The sequence below is a fragment of the Cydia pomonella genome, chromosome 14, assembly GCF_033807575.1.
Source record: "Cydia pomonella isolate Wapato2018A chromosome 14, ilCydPomo1, whole genome shotgun sequence".
NCBI classification, from domain to species: domain Eukaryota; kingdom Metazoa; phylum Arthropoda; class Insecta; order Lepidoptera; family Tortricidae; genus Cydia; species Cydia pomonella.
The window spans coordinates 13,892,361-13,916,291 of NC_084716.1; the positions used below are offsets into that span (position 1 = coordinate 13,892,361).

The 23,931-nt window shown below is 36.5% G+C and overlaps 1 protein-coding gene across 2 annotated transcripts in view; it reads left to right on the forward strand.

Annotated features, from left to right (window-relative positions):
* LOC133524999 (uncharacterized) overlaps positions 1 to 14,279 on the forward strand; it is a 70,198-nt gene extending 55,919 nt beyond the window's left edge. For both annotated transcript variants that reach the window (XM_061861184.1, XM_061861185.1), the window contains 4 exons: positions 4,630 to 4,794; positions 6,114 to 6,205; positions 7,267 to 7,405; positions 9,040 to 14,279. In XM_061861184.1, coding sequence (XP_061717168.1) covers positions 4,630 to 4,794; positions 6,114 to 6,205; positions 7,267 to 7,405; positions 9,040 to 9,305 — 662 coding nt within the window. In that variant the 3' untranslated portion in view covers positions 9,306 to 14,279. The remainder of the gene's footprint in view (positions 1 to 4,629; positions 4,795 to 6,113; positions 6,206 to 7,266; positions 7,406 to 9,039) is intronic.
* The last annotated feature ends 9,652 nt before the right edge of the window (positions 14,280 to 23,931 follow it).

A 23,931-nucleotide genomic window follows, 5' to 3' on the forward strand; every position in this document is an offset into this window, starting at 1 on the left:
TATGGAAACGTAGTTCCTCCTTCCCGTAGAAATATTTAACTTTCCCATCACCAAGAAAGATTATTTGCTCGCAGTTATTAACTGCTCAATTCCTCGTTTTTTCTCTGTTACTAAGTCAGTACAGTACACATATCAAACATTTTTCACTCATTTTGAAGTCATAATAACTTTTATTCTATAATTAAATTCATGTAATGTCCGCATCTAATTTATGTGCACGATAAACAAACAAATGAATGATTTGAAAGAAAAGACAAACAGCGCTTGCGAAGCTGAGCGGGGGGCGCGGGCGGGGCGAGGTATCTATCGCTCACCAGGTCGGCTACGATAGGCTCCCGCGCGCCGAGCCGACATGTTGACGGACCAGCGCGGCGTGGTTATGAATTTCGCGCCTTTTTAAGTTGATTTTACTATTACAATGCAAGCTACACACAGATATTTCTACCTTTCCATAAAATGGCTGCATATATTATTTTATAGTAATAGACTTATCTCTACGGACTTTAATTCAATATTAGATCTTACAGGACAAAAAACGCATATTAATTGTAAAGCACATATCCTACTCTTCTAATTTTTTGCCTTGCCTATTAACTTAAGAATTTAGATATGATATTGTGGATTTTTCAAACTTTAATTCAATATTGACAAAATAATAAGCTAATTTGAGTTTGACAAAGTAGCACGTTGATTTTTTTTCTAAAAATTTGATAGCATAAAGCCTCATACATATTATAAAAGACGATGCTTAAATTTTGTACTTTAATTCAATATTCAAAATTCATCAATAAAAATACATAAATACCTTATTTATATCTAACGCTCGTTCTAAATTTTCTTCATATATTACAAATATGCTTAAAAATATGTCCCATAACAGATAAACATCACTTTTCACTCTTTAGAATTATCGAAACTTATAGGGCAAAAATCCGGTCCCACTATTGGTCTATATATTTAAGCAAGGATCATATACTGATTATACAAACTATCGCCCTATTGCCATTTTATCAGTCATTAATAAAATACTAGAAAAATACTTGACAGCACAAATTAGTAGTTTTTTAGAAAAAAATAATATCATCGCACAGTCGCAACATGGGTTCCGTCGAGGGCGTAGCACGGCGACCGCGCTGGGTCGGTTTACTGACGAGGTCAACGAGGCTCTAGACCAGCGGAAGCAGGTGGTTGTGGTCTTTATTGATTTCAAAAAAGCTTTTGATACTTTGGGCCACAACCAGCTGCTTCAGGCAATGGAAGAGTGTGGAATCGCGGGTCCACTCCACGGGTGGCTTCGCGCATACCTCGAGGGTCGAACCTTGCGCACGGCCGTGGGAGGCGAGTGCGGCGCGCCTGCGCATGTCTCCTGCGGCGTGCCGACCGGCTCGGTAACCGGGCCAGTTGGGTACATAGTTCATGTTAACAGTATGTGTAATGTTGTCAAAAACTGTAGTGTTTACATGTATGCAGATGACACCTGTCTAATATACGCGGATAAGGACCTAGGCCTAATAGAAAATAGAGTACAGGAAGACTTAACTAATATTATTAAATGGTCACATGATAACGGTATTATTATTAATATTGCGAAAACAAAATGTATGTGCATACGGTCACCTTACTCTAGAGATAGGTACAGGCCGCCGTGCATTGTGGGGCACAGTTTCGACTGCCTCCACAGTGCGCGGCCGGCCGGGGTCGCATGCGGCTGTGTCGAGCTTCAGGTTGTGGAACAATACAAGTACTTGGGCTTGCTTGTAGACTATAAGTTCTCGTGGCAGCCACATGTTAATGGCTTATGCAATAAATTAAGAGCAGTACTTGTAAAATTCCACCATCTGAAGTTCGTTTTAAATAGGGCCACTATGTATGCAGTGTACTATGCTCTAGTGGATTCACTATTGTCGTATGGGCTGTCAAGCTACGGTCGTACATTTAAAACGTATCTAGACAAGATAAGGGCATTGCAGATTAGATTCATGAAATTAATGGTTGACAAAAAAACTAAATTTAAATGTAAAAGTACTACCTATGAACAACTCTTCTTAGAATGTAAAATTTTAACAGTTCATGAAAAAGTCACGTTATTCTTAGCTATGGAACAAATGTATAATGATGAGTTTAAAATACCTATTGTCAATCAAAGGTTAGTAAGAAACAGAGATAATAATAAATTGCTAGTACCTAGTTTTACTAATTATTTTGGCCAGAGATGTAGAAAATATTTAGTCCCTATGATCTATAACGAGTTACCATCGGATTTGAAGACCAAAAGGATAACAAAACGAACATTTAAAAAGAAACTTAGCAATAATCTATTAAATAAAATAAAAGGTAAAATACAACCGCTATAAATTGTATACATGCACTGCATTTTTATACTGTATGATCAGATTGTAGCGTTAACCCCTTACTTCATGTCGTAAACAAAAGTATTATATCTGTTTAAAAATAAACTTTAATAGCTATCAATAGAATTGAATATTATAACTGCCAGATAGGGCTGCGCATGCGGTAAGAGGTTAAATAGATAAAAATATAAGTAACATATAGACTACCTAGCTTGCATATTATAGGAGCTTCGTCTGCCAACAAACCACTCTGTGGTTTGGCAGAAGTATATTGTAAATATTTATAAGGCATGAAATGTGAATAAACGTTTTATTTATTTATTTTTTTTTTTTTTTTTTTTAACAGGCAACTAATACTCATCAAGACAATTCTATTCTAATAAACTCAAACACAATGAGGTTGCGTTTATTTTATCACAGAGTTCCTATGGCCACTTACTGTGTTCATCATCAGATCAGCTCGACGATTGTCACCCAATTCACATATGTATGTTAAGTTTAAGCTCAATCAAATAATGGGAAGTATATCTAATTTGGCTTGCAAGATTTGACCCGAACATATCTAATATTACATAGGTACAGAAATACAAACATTGTAAATTTTAACTTAACATTGAAAATCTTGTAAAAAGTATGGACATAGACACAGGTCGACTTTCTGCATTGAGAGATAACTTAAGAGCAACAACCTGCCCAGAAGAGCAATGTATTTTATTACACCGGAAACACTCACATCATCAAAGGAATTTTGAGACGATCATAAAACCTAACTGCTTATTACCGTAATGATACATAATTGTCGCAAATTCGTTTGTCGCTTACGATTAGGATATTTTTTTTAATGAATGACTAATAAGCAGGTGATGTCTTAATATAATGACGCATGGGATTGCCCTGACTACTTACCTACCGCAACTCTACGGGTTACGCGTGTCGTGCATATTGATAACAATATTACTCAGAATTCCTTAACATTATTGGATGCACAGGCCTATGTGCCAAATCAGTCGATGGTCTGGCGTAGACATACCGGTACATTTTATAAGAAAACTTAAACATTATTAGAGTCCGTCTAAGTTGTGTGACAGTGTATTTTCATAGAAATCTAACATTAACGATGACCATGTGTCACTTTGTCAATGAGAATGAAACGCAGAGTTAGTTTAGTCTGATTCTAAATAAACTGTCTCATAAAAATATATAAAGTATTCACCTATATTCCACCAAGTATCGAAAGTGAGTCGTGACTTGAAAACTCGGTAGTTCAAGTCTGAAGTGTATGTGGTGAGTCATTTTGTGAAATGAAGTAAGATGAAAGTGTTTTCGTGCCCGCTCAGTTCAACTTTGTGTCATTCGGTGTCTTGTTGTTACTGATTTGCTGCAATAAATAAAAACGAAAACTGTTTGAGAATGTACTGAGTAAATTGGTTTTAAAAGTGATGTGTCCCTGTATGGATATTAGGAAAATGTAAAAAAGGTCGGTTGTGAAATTAACCCTTTCAACGCCACGGCTACTTAACACTTCTTATTGAAATGCATGAAGCAATATCGGTACCGGTTACCGGTTAGGTAACTTCTATGGCGGTCAAACGGTTAACTGATATGATTCAGATTTAGATTCAGGGTCAATTTAGTTGAGAGGTAAACCATTTTATTGCGCCCTTTTAAGTAAATTACGGATCTGTCTTAATGAATTTTTCCTGTTGCTGGTATTACCGGAAATATTAATTTTTGTACACAGTTTTGACGTCAAGACAAACCCCCTTATTCATAAAACTTAGCAACCTCTTACGAATCTGTGTTAAATGTTTTCTCTTTCTAACAAACAGAAACATGACAGGAAGAGACGATTATTGATCATTTGTTGTAATTTGTGTCTGACGTTTTGACATTTCTGTTAGTTAGAATGACAAACCGTTGTTTATTAATATTAGATTTTAAGAATAACGCCATTTAAGTATATGATTATAGATCGTGTCATGTGCCCGTATTGTCATGTTATTAAAGGTTCGATTTGACAAATCTCCGCGTCTTGAAAAACAGTATTCGCCTGCCTTAAATCGAATCCCATCTGACCTTCCATGCCAAAGAGGTAACAACTTGTTAGTCATTATTCCGATTTACTCGCGATATTTTCCTTCACAAAAAGCAACTGGTAAGCATCAAATGTTATTTTGTACAGTTCCAAGAAACTCATTGTCACGAATTACATTTGGTTCTCATTTAATTATAATGTTAATGAAAAAGATTATTAACAATTGATGTTGTCTATTTCCAGCTGCGGTCTACATAGCGGGTGTAGTCGGAGCGATCGGTACTTCTGTGCTCGGCGTGTTCTGCGTGCTGTCAGTCCTGCAGCTCGCCATGATCTCGTCCAAGGAGCGTGTCGGGCTAAAGTACTCCACCCTCGTCATGCTGAAGCTGGCGCTGGCGCTGTTAGCCGGTAAGTCTCAAGTAACAATCGAAATTAAACTTTCGTGAGACATATTTCAAAATATTTACACTCACGATTCCGACTCATTTCCGATTACACTCACGTGAATTATTCGTCGCTATTGGTGACAAGTTTCGAACCCATCGGGGGTCCTTCCTCAGGCTTGAGTGCTCGCAATGACTGCACTCCGTGTACTCAAGGCACACGTGAAACATGTCACCAACAGCAAGGTGGAATTTACGCAAGTGTAACCGGAGTTATTTAAATACATTGTAACAACTTTATGAAGCGGGTGGAAGAATGGAGATTTATAAGGAAGGCCTTTGTCCAGTGATGATGATTATGTCTTCCCAGACGTATCCGTAGACGATATCCTGACAAGATTTTTTATTTATTAATATAGTTTTTAAAGGTTCTTTATCAACTATTACGCGCATGGGCGCGAGCGTGACATGCAAATCCAAATTTCAAGCTGTCATGGTGAGTTGTATGTATAAGAGGGCTTGGGCAGAGGTTTTCGGAGCTGACGTTTGGCGCCAAGATCTTCTAGCCGGGTGCGTTCGAAGTTGTCAAGACCCGTATTGACAGCAAATCGCCAGTCCGATCTCCGAGTCGCAAGCTTCTTCCACGACTCGCAAGATATGCCGGTGGCCGACAGGTGGAGTTTTCCGACATCCTTGTAGCGTTAGGTATTGCCCGCCAACCTTGCGTTTACCTGAGGCTAGCTCAGAGTAAAAGACTGCTTTAGGCAGTCTTGATGGCACCATACGCACAAGGACAGTCGGTATGGATGAAGTGATGGCTGGAAGACGTGGAGGCCGACATTGTAAGACAGAACTAGCGTTGTATTGCGTATTTCCGGTTGGGTACCTAATGCGGCTCCAAGTAATGTAAACTGACGATTGATTTACCAGATGTCTTTTCAAGGTTTGATGATCCTACGCCAAGGGAATATGTTAAATATGTATCAATTATTCTGAATTACATTTACAATGGTATAGGACTAAACCAGGAAAAAATGGTCTGTTAATTTTTTTTGGTGTCGGGGCAGTCCCATGTCCCATACCTAGTAAAACTCGTTAAGTATAACTTACGTAATCTCCTGACGAAGTATACCCAGTGTTGTTAGATGTTGAAAAAATACGATTTACGAGTTAGGTAATTTGGTTGTTTAGACTAACAGTACGAGTAATAAATGTCCAATATACTCGTAAAGTTAACCTTAAATGGCTCAACAATTAAAGTCCGCGACTGTACTATTTAATAAACAAAGGGCCTTTTCGAATAACCTATCTCACCGAATAATATCATATAAATGTGCGTTTCAGCGTTGCTGTCCATAGCCGCGGCAGGTCTGTTCGCCGTGCAGGGCGATGACAGAGGCTTCCGGGTGACGAGGGGAGAGGCGTTCTATGTGCAGGTAATATTCATTTAATATTTGTACAGGCATTTTCTTATGTTAAGCGTTGATATAACATTAAGCGCGTGCGTCTTACAACCCTGGCTCGTACTAATACGAAATATCGTTTAATATTTACCAGTTGCTTTTCGGTGAAGGAAAACATCGTGAGGAAAGCTACCGTGAAAAGCTAATTCCAATAAGCATTACTATTTCCGCTGGGTTGGCAGCATGTTCTTGGAATTAGGTTGCCGAGCGTAAAAAGCCGCGGCGGGATGATGAAAAAGACATTTTCTTACGTTGAGTTTTTCTCATGTAGTCTACCTTTCCTGCCTCGTGTTTATAAACGGATTCGCCAGCGCTAAGCCGCTCGGCTGGTAAACCCTGCGGCGTGGACTTCTCGCTCGCTTCTCCATTCAATCGTAGTCCCCATTTTCCTCCCTGGATGTGAACATTATGTATGTTAACGCTATTCGTTTAACTTTTTTCCATATTTTGATTATTTTAAGAGTTTGGTCCAAAAACCAAATTCAAAAGAAAAGAATAATAAAAAAATAGTTATCCATGAAATATATCAAGTACTTTCGATTTATTATAGTTAATATCCAGAGTAGAAAATGAGGATTACGTTTGAATGGAGACCGATCATGTGACTTCGTCCCCTTTAAGGGAGCCACTGGTTACCAGTTCGCCGGACGATTTCGGTCTGTCAGCTATTCGCGATTGTCAGCTTTTGCGAGTAACTGACAGACTCTACTGTTACTGACAAAACTTGTTTGTCAGACTAATTTAGTTCCGAAAACACCACTAGAGTTCGTTTTTTTTAACATTAGAAAAAAGCTTAACAATCTTGACATGTCTTGTTATTGAAAAACGCATTTTTTTTTAAATCAGTACCTATACTTATGATTTATATTTAAAATTGTTACATATTTGCCGTGAATTATTTTTCAAAAGTGTTTTTCAAAGACACGTCAAAATCGCTTACCTTCTTTCTAATGCTAAAAAAACATACTATTCTTAATTTTCTTTCTTAATTACCTCTTACCTAAACAGTGACTTAGATATTAATAATATTCCAGATCGTGTGCATAGTAATAAACTCGCTACTATTCATCATGTCCGTGTACGACGCGCTGTTCACGCGGCGCAGCGGCGGCGACCCCACGCACGAGACCGACTCCACCACCATCAACAACCCCGGCTTCAAGGAGGGTCGAGGTAACTACTATTATACTAACAAGGAAAGGTACCCAACTGTCCGGTTCCGATTTGATTTATATTTATATATGTTATAGAGTAGTCTAAAATAACAGACACGTATTATTTTTAGCTGCCCAAACTCAACCTATTAGGAGAAATTGTCCTCCAAATTACTAAACCTTCGAACTCCTATAGAAAGTGATGCTCAAGCAAATTGCTAGTTAATGGCTGGTTTGAGTATATGTTTGAGAGCAGGAAAAAAAATGAACACGTGTTTTGTTATATCGCCAGAAACTCTTTTTTCTCCTAAAAAAATCGACGTGCGAAGTTTTATAATATCTTATCGCTAAAGATAGAAAGATAGAAAGAAAGAAACACGTGCTTATTATTTTTTCCTGATCTCAAACATATACTCAAACCAGCCATTAACTAGCAAGTTGCTTGAGCATCACTTTCTATAGGAGTCAGTAATTTTTTAGTACTGGAGGACAATTTCTCCCAATAGGTTGAGTTTGGGCAGCTAAAAAAAAATACGTGTCTATTATTTTAGACTACTCTATAACATATATAAATATAAATCAAATCGGAACCGGACAGTTGGGTACCTTTCCTTGTAAGTTTGCTCTGTCTTGGTTTTGATAGTTCACATATATCCCATAGAAGCGTCAGACATGACGTAGCACTTGTCAGAAGTAGACATGATTTGTGACTGTATCAACCTGGGCATATATAGTGATAAATTGGCATCGGAGTTTTTATCGCATGGAAAGACTAGCGTGCTATGGAGTCGACATTGACAATAAAATTCAACTCTTATTCAAACTCATATTCATTCATCTATTTGAATTGTGTTTGACTAAAAAATACAAGAAACACGTATCTACGTTATAAAAATGAGTTTTTCTAGTGAAGAAAATGTAAATGATCCTGGCAAAAATACATCGCTTTCTTTCAACAATTGTTCTCACGCCAATATAAATATTAATTTCTATTAAAGTACTTATAGTTTTGTAAATGTTTTCTTATTTCCTCGCAGTAGTCGTGAACAGTACTATGTAATGCCTCGGTCGGAAACGCTAAAGATGGACTCGTATTATTTGAGCTCAAACTCACTCGTCCATCTTTGAGCGGTTTTCCGGCCTCCTACCTACTATTGCGATTATTTTGAAGTAGAGTTGATCGTTACTCAAAATATCGTCCCGCTTAAGAGGCTGTCAACACCCAATGTCCTTGAAATTGATGTTACTTAAACAGTTTTTTAAGAAAGACTATTTGTTTTAGTCAAGTAATAAAAATATATGTTCATATTAATTATATTTCAAAGACCGTGGTTGTACTCGATACACTATTGAACGAAATCGGCTCGATAGAAAATAATTGCAAAGATTGGTCTTAAAATCACAATTAAACGGTTCTATGTCTTTATTGTTTTGACTTGTGGGTCTGCAATTAAAACCACAATTTCAAAACATTTATATCTAAACCGTGGTCGAGTAAAATATTACACTAATAATCCACTTTTTTTTATTTAAATAATTTTCTTATTATTCCCTCGCCCGGGCCCAGGAACATGCGGCAGTGCTATCTCATTTACTCCGATAGAAATAGACAGGGTGCGCGCTGTAGGTATTGACAGCCTCTTAAACTCGCAGGCATCTCGATGACGGACGCGTCGGGCAAGCCGTACGGCAGCAACGGGCACGGCTCGCTGGCGTCCGTGGGCACGGCGGCCACGACGCTGACGGCGGGCTCGGGCTCGGACGCCAGCACCGTGACGCGCTCGCCGCTGCGCTCGTCCCTCAAGAAGCCGCGCGCGCTCGGCATCCCCAACCCCGGCTACTCGGGCCACTCGCCGCCGCTCGCCAGGAACGGCAGCCAGAAGAAGGTGCGTATCCAGACCCACAGCACTGAGGTGTAAGGGCTCCTTTGGACCAGTCGGCTGAGCTGACTGTAACCTATAGTCCGCAATGTAACTAAAATCGCATGCGAGTTCGCGCGCCGTGTAAATGAGCGATAGCCGAATTACTACAAATGCACGGAGGATTTCACCGTATGGAATATATGAGTCTGTTTGGGAACAACCGAAACCAGATTTTTTTGCCAAAACAGAAAATTCGGTTTTGTTCTAGTTTCACTCGATTAGAGACCCTCGTTCGGCAATTTTTCGGCCGAAAGTGAACCTTCGGCCTAACGTGATTTTTATGCTGAAACATACCGAAACCGAACCCGAAACTTCGGCTGGACGCTAGCGAGTAGTAAAGTACCTAAAACCTTTCAAAACCCACCTTGCTTGGTTGGTTTTGGACACATTAGTCAACATTATTTGAAATTTTACTAGACTGTGTAAACTGACTCTGCACCGAGTTTGAAGTCACAAAGTGTTACACTGCCACTATAAAGACAGTTCGCTCGCATTAGGGAAATACGCTTTAGATGTCGCTATGCGCCTCCCTAAGGCTTTAAAACAAAAAAAAAGAATTGAAAAATTCAATTCAAACAGTTGAATAAGAGCGATTGGACCAGTATTCCAAAAGGTCGCAAATTCAAATTATGCCCGAAGTCGTGAACTTTCAAATTTTTCTTCTAATTTAAAAATGTTTTATTTGCAGACTTTATTAAAATAGTAGTAGTAAACATAACATTAATAGTAGTTGCTACTATTAATGTTATGTTTTCATACGAATTAGTCGTTTAAAGTGGCAGGGCTACACTTTTATGGTGTTATTCATAAACTCTTGTCAAGTCTAACAAGCTTTTGATAATCGTTTATCCTTATCCATCATTTCGGCATTTGTATTTGTTAGAATGAGACAAAATTTAACAAAGTTAAGATTATAAATTTCTGTGCAGAGTCTGGTTCATCTTTAAAAACACGTAATATTTGACCGCATGGAATATTATGTGATTAATTTAAGTCCTTTGGAAATGAGAGAAAGTATCGATAAACCAAGTGTATTCGACTTGTTTTGACAGCTTGTGCATCGCAATAATACCGGATTGCCAAATGTGACTTAGTGTGACAAGGATGGGGTGAGGAGTCCAAAATCCTCGAAATGACCCGTTATTGTGAATCTTATCGGAATTAATTGTAGAAATTGCAATATTTAAAAATAAATTATTCTAAAATCGAGTCTCTTATTGTCATCTTATCATGTTGTTCACCATAACGGCAGTGAATGTAGTGATATTTTAGCGATATTACAAGCTGTCAATAAATAATATCGATACAAATAGGAATAAATCAAATTATTTTGATTTGTATATTTTTAAAGTATTCGCACTATTAGGTATATATGACTTATAAACTGAAATAGATGTAATATACTAAACAAAGCGCTTTAATTGCATATACTCGAGAATTTGGGACGGGTACCTCCGTAGCTAGGTGGCCTTTAGCCGCGTATAGATCGTGTCATTCACGAAGACGCGCGCCTTGACTCGTATTGTCATGTTATTAAAGGATAGATTTGACAGATCTGCGCGTCATCGTGGATGACACGAACTATAAGTGGAAGGCTTGTTCACTTTTTCTTTAGTGTATGACATCTATTTCATTATAAATAATATCGAATTACGAAAGTATATGTCTATCAGACGCAAAGTAAGGACTAAGAAAATAATTACAAGGATTTAGAATTAGACTAAGCTAAGTTGGCAGAGATTTTGATAGCCCAGACCGTTCAAGTGTTATTTAAACGTCATCTCATAGAAGTTTGACGTTTAAAGTAGCATTTGCACCGTCTATGCTATGAAAATCGCTGCCAACTTAGCTTGGTCTATCTGTACTTGTTTAGTCATAAATTTAGACCAATTTTTACGGTTAACTTAACAAAAAAGCATTATTTATATCGTCACTTGGATATAAAACCACATTTAAATAATAATTATTTTGCTATGGCAAAACGTCTATATCAACTTTTTGTAGTAAATTAGACTACTTTGATCGAAATACCACATTCAAGAAAAAAAAGAACTAACCTACTGAACATATTAAACAATTTTTACAATGTTGATTGTAACTTAAATATATTTTATTTGGATACGAGTGTAAACAAATTAATTGAACTTTATCTACCATGGAACCATATTAAGTAGTATGAGTTTTCTAACGTAAGGTCAATGTGGACAAGACCGGCATATACAAATGTTTGCTGGGAAGACTGACATAGTATTTGAATAAAGTAACTACGTCGCTCAGACACACTCTGAAAGGAAAAGCTTCAATCCTACTGCTTAAAAGCGACGGACGGCGGTCCTTTATAGACGGTTTTACCCACATTGACCTTAACTAGACTTAAACCGTGATCGATTAATTCGATTTAAGTCTAGTGAAACTAACCGTTAATCATTCAAAACTGTTTGCCTTAACTGTTTGTAAATACACCTTGTTATGGTTCCAAGGTTTTTGCCGAGTGTACAGATAGACACAAAAAATGACCTGAATAATACCTATAGTTGATACATTATTTTCAAAATACGCATCTTAGCTCTAAGGCAAAAACTTGTAAATGTCACTGGTCTTACCTGACTTAAGTAATTTAGAATATTTAGCTTGTAAGATAATATACAAAACCAAGATATTTACTTATATTTATACAATGCACGATTTTAAAATGCAGGGTGTTTTTTCGATTCCTCGGCCATATTAACCCTTCGTTTGTACTTGTCAAAAAATTGCAATTGAATGAACTACTACTAAAATTAAATTAAATTGCTACTGAACGTAGAATGTATAAATTACAGTCCTAATTGTCTGGGAAGGATACGGGACAAGGTTAAGAAAAGTGACTAGGTAGGTCATATTGATTAACTTTGACTATGGGACCAGCCTTGAAATCGCGAAATAACAACAAATATTTTTTACAGTACATATCGGGCTACTTTTCCGCACTAGTGTGATAATAATTAGCACATTACGTAACTATGCTGAAAATTTAAAGGGCCTTAATGTACTATAAAATGTACGATACATGTACGAATAGGTTATTCGTGTCGATTTAAAACACTCCCTTCGGTCCCGTTTTAATTTATCGCCACTCGTTTCTAATTTCCTCCTTTTTGCACTTATATCGTACTAATGTTTTCTCAACTACTTGACTGATCACACAGTAAAATTGGTTCAGTATTGCCTGCTTAACCATCTACGATATGGTTAAGGTACGAAAAAATTCTCCTAAAGTCCTATAAAAATCTTTTATACTGGTTTAAACTGCTGTATAAATATAAATAAAAATCAAGCATCGCACACACTGTGATGTAGATATATGTTAAGTGGCAAGTGTTAAAGCACGCTTCATGAATCTCGACATATCCCACTATTTACACTTTTGTATTGATGGTTTTATATCGCAATAAACTTACCTGTAAAATGGAAATCAGATATGACCTAAGAGCAGTCAAAACGAGTCTCTAATGTATCTATCCTTTACTAAGCGCCACTTGCATTATTCCACTAACCCGAGGTTAGCCGGGTAAACCTAGGAGTTACCATGGTTACCAGTACAATTTGACACTGGGTTAACCGGGTAAACCTGGAGTTACCATGGTTACCAGTACAATTTGTCACTGGGTTAACAGGGTAAACATGGAGTTACCATGGTTACCAGTACAATTTGACACTGGGTTAACAGGGTAAACCTGGAGTTACCATGTTTACCAGTACAATTTGAGACTGGGTTAACAGGGTAAACCAGGAGTTACCATGGTTACCAATACAATTTGACACTGGGTTAACGGTTTAACTGCTTAACCCCGGGTTAGTGTAATGGCGAAAGTGGTCCTAACTCAGGGTAAAATTGTTCTGGTAACCATGGTAACCCCAGGTTTAACGGGGTAACCCTGGGTTAGTGGGATGGTGCAAGAGGTTTGTATGAGTGTACTTTATATGAACCTGACCAATTTTAATTAGTCTTGTAAATTAAATACATCCACAGGGCTACAAATGTAGTGCATAATTGTTTTCCATCGTATTTTCTCGGAAACGTTCGTATATGTCATGCTAGTTCAGTCAACCTCAGTACTTTTTGTACCGAGACTGACTGAAATAGCAAGACGCGTTTGTACGTTTCCGTGAAAATACGATGGAAAATAATTATGCACTACATCTGTATGTGGCCACCATAGTAAATAATAAGTATCTGAGTGAAAAGTCAGCTTTATATCTTCTACCGGCTCACCAACAAAAAATGCAGTCTTTGTATCAATGGTATTTGGATATAATGGCGTAATTTTAGAGAGTTCAGTCATTTTGTATGGCGTGTTATTAACGCCATCTATTGAAACGCTCCTTGAAACACAAGAGCAATGAAAGCTGGTCAATTTGTATGAAAATTTCCCTACACAGTGACTCGATTTCATTTCTCTTTTGTATAGATGGATAAAGTCTGTTTGTGTAGAAAAACAACTATGTAATCTTTATTATTTACTATTAAGGCGAAAAGTTTTACAGCTATTCGAGAGTAAATGTCACATTGTTATTTCAATCAAATATCCGTAAGACTTATACCTTTTATTTTTTTACACAATTTTATATACTTAATTACGTTTATGTATATTTTCGTGAACAAAGTTCTTTTTATATATTGTCTACGCGTGTACATAGTATAATTATTACCAGCACAAAGTGTTGAGAGAATGTTTTATACATATAGCTTGTTGTATATTTGTATGCAATTCATTTTATCACTTAACTGTAAGTTAGTTGAAATATAGAAATGACTACTTTTATATAAGCTAGTATTACATAGTATTGTAAATAAACATTCCTAAAATAAATAAAACCCACCAGGCTTGTTACAAGATCGTCACGTTAAAAACATGATTTAGGGTAAGACATGATTTCGCCTTAAATACTTTTTTTAATCATTTTAGTACTAAAAACTTAAGAAAAGCCCTTATTGCGTTTTTTTAACAACCAACTATTTATGCTGCTATTTATTTTCTTATAGTGTTCCCGCACTGGCTATTATATAACATTGTGTAACAACATAATAAAACACTATTAATACTATCTGTAACACGATGTTATATAACAAACCAGCGTGGGCCTACCATTGTAATGTGGGCATCAAATGAATTTCTTAATATAATTTTAATCTTACTAAGTAAATTACGAAATCCAGTATAATTACTTTGCTAAATGTATGTTTCGTTATAATTTCAAATATGGAATGTTTAATCAAACTTCACTTCATAGTACTTACAGTCACGTTTGAAAACATCGACACGATCGAAGTGCCAAAAATATGTATACACGACTTTATGGCCTATATATTAGGGTAATGTATACATATTTTTGGTACTTTGTCCGTATCGATATTTTCAGACTGTACATACAAAATGGGCTTTACTTAAGTTTTTTACCTAAGAGCGTCTTGTTTAGATGTTCCGTGCTTTTTAGTTTTCCTCGATGTCATCATCAGTATTATTTCAGTTTTTCATAGGCATTTGTCCAATAGGCGAATTATATGGAACAAAATGGCCCAAATAATTATATGAACCAACAAGACGCTCTGAACTTCTTCACAAGAAATTTGACAAACGAACGAAAAAACTTTCTTGCATATCTTGAAAACGGCGAAAAATCTGTGCTTTTTCTGTACAGAAATACTGTTTATATTTATAGAATGAGAAACTTCATAGACGCTTTTTTTTTAGGATTAGAAAAAAACTCCGCAGAAGTGTGCGGTTCTAATTCGGTTATGACACTGATATGGGTCCGCATGACGCTCCGGTGTGTGAGCGAGATATCGCTATGCACATATCAGTATAGCGAGGTCCCGCTTGCACAGTGTGCGGCGTGCGGTTGCATCCAATGTGAACGTAAAGCACACGAGGAAAAATTAATAATTGGTCATAGTTTGGCGAAAAGGATCCATTCGCAACAATTTTTCTTTCAAATTAATGACTTTTCTTTTTGACAGTTCTAATTTTATTGACAGATTATTGCGGGTTGAATCCTTGGAGGATTTAACAACCGGAGTCGCCATTAAGAGCTTACCCCTCTGTCGAAAACCTCGGTCAATGGTCATATGTCTTGTATGGACTGGCGTTTATCAGACATGGCTATTTGTACGTTACGTTACAAATAGCCATACATTTCACGTGTCCCTCCCCCGCAAAAATCGGCAGACTGTTTTGTACAGATAATTACAGACAAGGCGTCTTCAGTTGTTAAATGCTCCAAGGTTGGATCCTTTTGGGTAAATAACTTAATATGCCCTAATTGTGCTAGGAATTATTTAATTAATTAACCGCATCAAGTGCCCTAATTCTGCTAGGAATTATTTAACCGCTTCAAGTGCCCTAATTTTGCTAAGAATTAATTAATTAATTAACCGCATCAAGTGCCCTAGTTGTGCTAGGAATTAATTAATTAACCGCATCAAGTGCCCTAATAGTGCTAAGAATTATTTAATTAATTAACCGCATCAAGTGTCCTATAAAAACCCTCATGCTTCTACGAAGTTCTTTCGTTCGTTTGGTTGGTATCCAACATTAATCTATACAAAATTGTGCCTTAGGTACTCAACAAAATGCAAACGTGCCTTCAACCCTCAGCCTTTACCCTACGGTTGTTGCCTTTTAAAATCTAAAACCTAAAATATTTGTTTTCGATATAATTTAGGATATTAATTTTCTTTATCCGTCCAAACTCTGGTCTTAAGATTAGTTGATATTATAATAGTATATTTAGCTGTAAGCATGAAATGAGTGGAATCAAATTTTTTATTATTGTTAAATTTGTTGTTGGAATTCACTAATGTTTTATATAGGCCAACGCATGAATTTCAATTTTAGTACAGTTTATGTTGTGAATACATATATATGTTTACAATAATATGTGGTTTCCTTCTTTCAAGTTTTGGTGTATAAATCATTTTATATTATTTGAAAATTAAAACTTGACCCTCCTGAACGAAAGTGGTTTGATTTTATTATTATACGTTAATTTTATTCAAAAACAATAGTACCTTCCAGCCAAGTCATAATATAAGTTGTGCTTTTCTCGTAAGTGGTGCAAAAAATATAAATATAATAGAAATATTTTTCAGACGCAACGTGCATATTTCACAGAAAAAAGTAAAAACAATTGAAAATATTTGTTTTGCCACCTTTTTATTTTGTTTTAATAAAAAAAATTGAAGTTTATTTTTCTGCCGAAATGCCAACCTATTTGAGACAGCCAAAGTCGCGGTACAGTCAGCATCAAATACTTTGTAGCAACCAAAGTAGCCAAATAGTTCGGTACACCATATATTTAGTATGGTGTACCGAACTATTTCGCCACTTTGACTGCTACAAAGTATTTGATGCTGACTGTACCAACATAATAATAAGCACTAATCATCTGTTTAATGGACCTCTATGCCTTCATTCGATATGGCCATTTTAACTTGATAAAAAATTTAGAACTCTAAAAATGCAGTCCTGACGGCATACCGCAAAAACCGACATTCGAAAATTGCGGGGATCTTGCCTTTTATTTACTCCAATGAAGCCGTAATTAGTGACAGAAAAAATGCCCGCAATTTGCGAAGTTCGATTTTCGCGGTTGTAGTCATGAAATCGAGACTGCAATGTTTTTATTTTTTTATTGACCATAAACTACGCACTTCGCGACCTATTAAATATGGCGGCCGCCGCATGCGCGGTTGCCAGAGAGCGTTCATTTCGAAGCATCTTGCCGCACGAGGGGATAATAATTTTTAGCGACGAAAACTGGTACCAGGTAGGTGTATTTTACGTATACGTTCATGTCAAATGTCGTGTCATTTAAGCACGTCGTTTTAAAATGAGAAAAATTGTGTAAGTTCCACGGTAAGCCAAGAAAGCTTGTGTTGTGGGTACTCAGACAACGATATATAAAATATACAAATACTTAAATACATAGAAAACATCCATAACTCAGGAACAAATATCTGTGCTCGTCACACAAATAAATGCCCTTACCGGGATTCGAACCCAGGACCATCGGCTTCATAGGCAGGGTCACTACCCACTAGGCCAGAGCGATCATCAAAATGTATATGTATGTATCCGAGTCGTTAAATTTGATGGTTTTGTCTACAGAAGGGACCTTTTTCTAGTCTGGAGGAAGCCGGCCTTTTTTGAGAAAAGTCTTCGACATCTCTTCTAAACATCTAAAACTGGTATGGAAATGTTCCTCATTGTCTCAAGAATACGAATTGACCGGTTTTAGTTTATGGAGAGGTGGAGGGGTCGAAAAAAAAGGGGGGGGGGGGGGGTGAGACCGATCGGTTCGTGTGAGGTGTCATTTGAAAGAATAATTAGACGTACTATTATTATATCTAATAACCGTAGTCATAACTGTAGTCGTTTACAAAATATTTGAAATTATATTATTATTCACTGTGCACAGATGGCATAAGTACTGATAAAATATGCTTCTAACTCGATAAATTATAACTTACCGCAATTAAAGTTATTACAAAATATATGGGATATTTCATTAGCTTTCCAAAAATATAAGTTTTATTGGTGTATGATATTATATAACCAAGTAATGACGAATTTTGTTCAGCATGGATCACTACGCACCGTCACAAAAATAGCGTCCGACCGTCGTCGACTTTTTAATATTTCTCGGGTTCCATGATCAATTCGTGTGAGGTGTGGTTTGAAATAATATTAAACGTACTATTATTGTTTCTCAACAATGATAGTCATAACTGCAGTCGTTTACAAAATATTTGAAAATATTTTTTTACCGTGCATGGATGGCACACTGAAAGAAATGTTTGCATAACTGTAACAAAATTTTGGTTACTGTTTACACAAAAATTGGGACTTGCGAACTATGTGTTATATGTTACAAAACTGTGTTTGGCTATCAGTGTTCAGGTACTGGGTATACACTACAAAATAAGTTTGTAAATTTATGCGAAGTTTATTTTCTTATAACCGTAGTTTAGTTATTTAGTAAAGTTACAAAACCAGTTCGGCTATCTATTTTTTTCAGTGCATAAGTACTGATAAAATATACTTCTTACTCAATAAATTATAACTTAAAATGTGAACAAATATCAATCATGGTCGACCGTCATCTGTTCCCCCCTTTTTTGGACCCGTCCCCCCCTCCATAAACTAAAACCGGTCAATTCATATTCTGGAGATAACGAGGAACACATTCATACCAGTTTTAGGTATATAGAAGAGATGTCTACGAAAATCGTGAAAGAGACGACTTCGGGTTAATTTGCCTATAGTCTATTCTGAATGGTTGACCCTATAAGACGCGTGAAGTTGTGCTAACGTAGGCGGCATTCAACCTTGTTACCCTAATAATGTACACATGCACAGAGTCGTACGTTACCATTTATAGGGTTCCGTAGTCAACTATAGTTTCCCCTTATAGTTTCGCCATGTCCGTCTGTCTGTCTGTCTGTCCGAGGCTTTGCTCCGTGGTCGTTACTGCTAGAAAGCTGAAATTTGGCATGGATATATAAATCAATAAAGCCGACAAAGTCGTACAATAAAATCTAAAAATTTAATTTTTTTAGGGTACCTCCTCTACACGTAAAGTGGGGGTGAATTTTTTTTTTCTTCTACCCTACAGTGTGGGATATCGTTGGAAAGGTCTTTCAAAACTAATAGGGGTCTTCAACAAACATTTCTTGATAAAGTAAATATATTCGGAGATAATTGCTGGGCCGGTCTAGCGTGGGTTATCCTTAATGGGCAAGGGCCGGTCTAGCGTGGGTTATCCTTAAGTTGTTGCCGTGGCTTCAACTCAAGCCAGTCAATTTATAGCTCATCTGATGTGTATACATGCAGAGAGCATATAATCACTACGTTTTAAGAGACGGGACTTCCATACTAGCGAGTGGAATCCCTTTGTTTCGCAAATCATTACCAAAATGTACGACAAAGAACTGTCAAAGAACCATAGTACCAACATAAGCAATTTAAATAGTGTAGTACGCTACACGCTTGCGTTTCTTATCGATATCGATAAAATGGGGAGGGTTGAAATATACTCTTGTCTACAAATTTTGTACTCGAAATCAAGTTAGGATCGAGTCCACATTTAAGTTGTATGTTATATAGTGGATAGTTCTATGAGTAGACTAATACGTGGTCGAGCCTAATGTGGACTCGATTTTTTTAGAACACCTTGTTGTTCTTCACCACTAGGAAGGATCAAAGTAGCACTTTTTTTTCCTACTAGGAGGGATCACTTTTTTCCTCTTTTTGCATACTTCTTAGGTTAAATTATTTAATTTAATTACCATTAATTAAATTTATTTATTTATTTATTTGTACCATAATATTTTCCTCATAGGTGATGTGCAAAGCAGTATGTAAATTTATCACGTGGTAGCAAAAATATTTCCACCTTAGGGTGGTATTCCACCTATCCAATTTCATGGTCCAATGTCATTGCGTCTCACTCTGTCATTAATCAAAATGTGAGACGCAATACACATTGGACAAAGAAATTGCATAGGTGGAATACCACCCATAGGCGTTAACACTTGAATCCCTCACTACGCTAGGATTCTATTTTAGAATACCTCGTTACACTCAGATTGTAATTACAAAATCCTTCACTATTTTTATTCTTATTTTTTTTTTATTATTAAAAGCACTATTTTTAAAATTATCTGCAGATACATGTTTCAATAAATGTAACTTTTCTATGGGAAGATGTATCAGGTCTTCGTTCCCAACAAATTTAACCCACTGCCTGCATCTGAAAACATACAGCCTTGGTTATGTACAGTTTATATTCCAAGTGTTTGCTAATGAGATGATCAACTGATTATTTAGCGCTAATATGCATCTATAAATCAAATCAAATATGTTTAATAATGACCATTAATGCATAGATGATAGATAATTTTCCACTGAAAATCTTCGACGAATTAATTTTGTGTCATATTGCATGCAAGTTCTCAGGAAATTTCACATATTTTATTTAATTACTTACACTGATATACAAATAAACATACAATTATCGATAGTTTTAGTACATCCCTAGTTCACAACTAAACATAATATAAAATATCAAATTTTCGATGTGTTTAAAGCCTGCTGCACCAAAATAAGGTCAAAAGTATCTAAAGCAAGACTTACCGGTCTTTATCCAAGGGAAATTTCGCCATAAAATCCCTTTTTTCGTGATTTTCTCGAGTGGCTCGCTTGCCACATATTTCACACTTAGTAAACCGTTTTCTCGGTGGCATTGTAAAAAACTCGTTCTTTACTCTGATCACGGTTCACTATTTTCACTAAATAATAAAGAAATTGCACGAAATACCCGAACAAAACATTTTAGCCTTCATAACAAACAAAACAATTAGGCTGACAGTTGACTTGATGTAAACTTGACAGAATAAATAGCACTGACGTTTTATTTTTCTTCGTTGGCAAAGTTTTGCGAAACAAGTTCCATACAAAACTTATTTTGTTCCTAGTTGCGTCAGCCTGTATACATGTACCTACATCGTATGTATAGATGCATAAACTAGTGCGCTTGCGCCTAAAACCTTGTCAAACCACTCTTGTTCAGTATTAAATCAGCAATAGCAATACACGGTCGTTTTACTTCCATACATCACATCATCTCTTACTGGAACGCTGCACCAGCATTGCTGTGGCAGTGGCAATCCAAATGTAATATTTACCTACTTTCACACACCGTGATAACCATACATCGGGGTTATTGGCTACGGGAATGTTTTATATTAGCCAAAAAATAAGTATAAACTGTAGAAAAAAAAATATATTTTAACATTTCTAAGTAGGTACATTTGGAGCTCACTACCTTTTTTAATTCATAGTTTGTTAATTATTTTACAATATACAAAGTTATAATTTAAATACACGAAATCATTTATGTAAGATCTTTAATTTCAAATATAATAATTCAAATATGGAAGCTAGAGGTAAGGAACTTTAAATAGGTTGTAGAGCTACAACACGTAGAATATTAGAAAAAAAAAACAAATCATAGACAGCGCACTTAACTCCGTAAATAACGCCTAGGTTCTTAGCTACTCTAGCGTTACTCTGGAGAGATTTGGAATTGGAACTATTATTTAGAGCTGACAGCTGGACACTTGCAACAGTTCTGCCTATGTAGATTGTAGTCCTTAGGTACCTCCACCTTCCATGAATTCAAAATTAGTATGCGACACGATCATTCTTAATAAGCGAACATTTAAGGAAACAGGTTAATGCAATAGGTTATGTAGTAAATTATATTTGTATTTCCAATATACAGTCAGGTGCAAAACTGACCCAATAACAGTACCCGAGTGAGTAATAAGCATGTAAATTGATAAGAGTTAGGAGTATAGCCATTATAAGAAAAATATAGTTTCAAATAGTTTGTACAGCCTGGACAAATAAGAGTACAGACACACTTGTTTTTAAATTTTAATTATAAAAAGTGCAAATTTATAAAAAAAAATTGTATACGGTAGCCAATTTCTGCCATATGTCTACCTCTGGCAGAAAGCAATTTTTTCTCAAATATTTGTGTTATTGACTTGAAAACACGTTGTTTGCTCGATTAAATTCGAGAAAAAGTAACAGTGATGGGCACCCAAATTCCCCAAATTTTGCAGCTCCTGACTTATTTCTGTGGGACTAACTAACCAAAAGACAGGTCTCAATAAAGTGTATTCTTGGCTAAAAACGAACCTTCTAACTCTTAATGTTAATAAAACGAATTACATATGTTTTACTAAATATATTAGCTCACAACCTAACAATAATCTTAAATTAAAAATTCGTACTTATAATACTTCTAATCTACTTTCATGAAACTGTATGGTAATTACTAAAGTAAACTCCACGAAATATCTAGGTGTAATGCTGGACCAGCGCATGTCATGGTATACTCATACTGAATATGTCAATATGAGAATACGTAAACTGATATGGCTCTTCAAAAAGTTAAGACATATTACTACATAAAAATATTGAATCAGTTATATATAACTTTAGCTCAATCGGTAATTTCTGGAGGTTGAAAGGGGGCAACGTTGTCTGCTAAAGGTTATGTACTTTAATTCAAGCCATACAGATACCCAACGAAAGACCTCTACCACTATGTGACTTATTATCAATGAGGAAGCTGTATGTATTTAGTTTAACGAGACTAGGTAGATAAAACACTACCATTTAACTCGGAGCTGCTAAATCGTAGAAGAAAACATAATGTTGCTCCCCTAAAATATTTTCACGTCAGCAGCTGGAACAAGGGTAATTTGGTGCTTAAAAATAGTGAGCAAAATCGCATTTTTCTCACTGAGTGAGACAAAATAACATTCAAATGACTTTATATTGAAATGTCATTTCAATGTGCAGGGCCTAATACAAGTTCGAAGTATTTGGTGTCCCTTTCACGTCATTAGCAAAAAGAAAGAGACAAAAAAAGTGCATACTTAATTCAACGGTATATTGACGGTTTATAATAGACCCCCGAAATAAGTCAGACCGCATCGTTCAAAAACACCCTACGAGTCTTCATTCGTAATAATTAATTAATGAAATAAAAGTTTAAAATTTAATAAAAACACCATATTTTATTATACAATCAAAACAATTAGAGATGCGCCGAATATAGACTTCACCGAATACGAATACCTATTCGGCCGAACATTCGGTTCAGATCTTACCGAACCGAATATTCGGCCGAATTATTCGGTAAAACTAAACAGGTTTATGCAGGTCCGCGCGCGGCTCGCTGAGCGCGATTTCGACCCCTCCCGCTCGCCGCCCGCTACCCGTACTGGCCCAGCGCGACGGCCGGTCAGCTAGTCGTATCGTGTTTAGTTATTTGATGTCTTAATTAGTGATTGCACGGATTGCGGAGTGTTGTCGTTGTGATTGTTATTATTTGTTTTGGACTTTAAAATGAGTGGGAGTCGCAAGCGGTCGAATGTGTGGACGTTCTTTAATGAAATGGAAGACGATAAAAGTAAAGTTAAGTGTACATTGTGCAATTCGGTGCTGTCGCGCGGCGGCACAGGACGTACGGGGTCGACCTCGGCACTATCGAACCATTTAAAACTAAAACATAAAGAAGAAAGTGAAAAACTGGATAAGCCAATTCATTCAATTATTAATGTTGGAGAATTACATCAGCCGTCCTCATCGCGTGCGTGCGTAGGTACAGCAATCGATCGAAAGTTCTATTTCTAAAAAGTGGGACCTACAAGATCCACGATCTCAAGAAATTCACAACGCGATAGGAGAGATGATCGCCGTCGACAATCAGCCGATATCGATTGTAGAGGACGTTGGATTTAACAGACTAATCAAAGTATTAAAACCGAAATATCCAATGCCTGAAAGGAAATATATGAGTGAAGTTATTTTACCAAAAATTTACGAGAAAGTTAAGTTGTGTGTAAAAAAGGATATTGACCAGGCAAAGGCGGTTTCTGTAACAACTGATATGTGGACTTGCACTGACAACGTCACCAGTTTTTTAAGCTTCACCGCTCACTGGCTGAATGCTGAGCTCGCTGCACAACACCGTGTGCTGCAAATGTGTAACTTTACTGGTC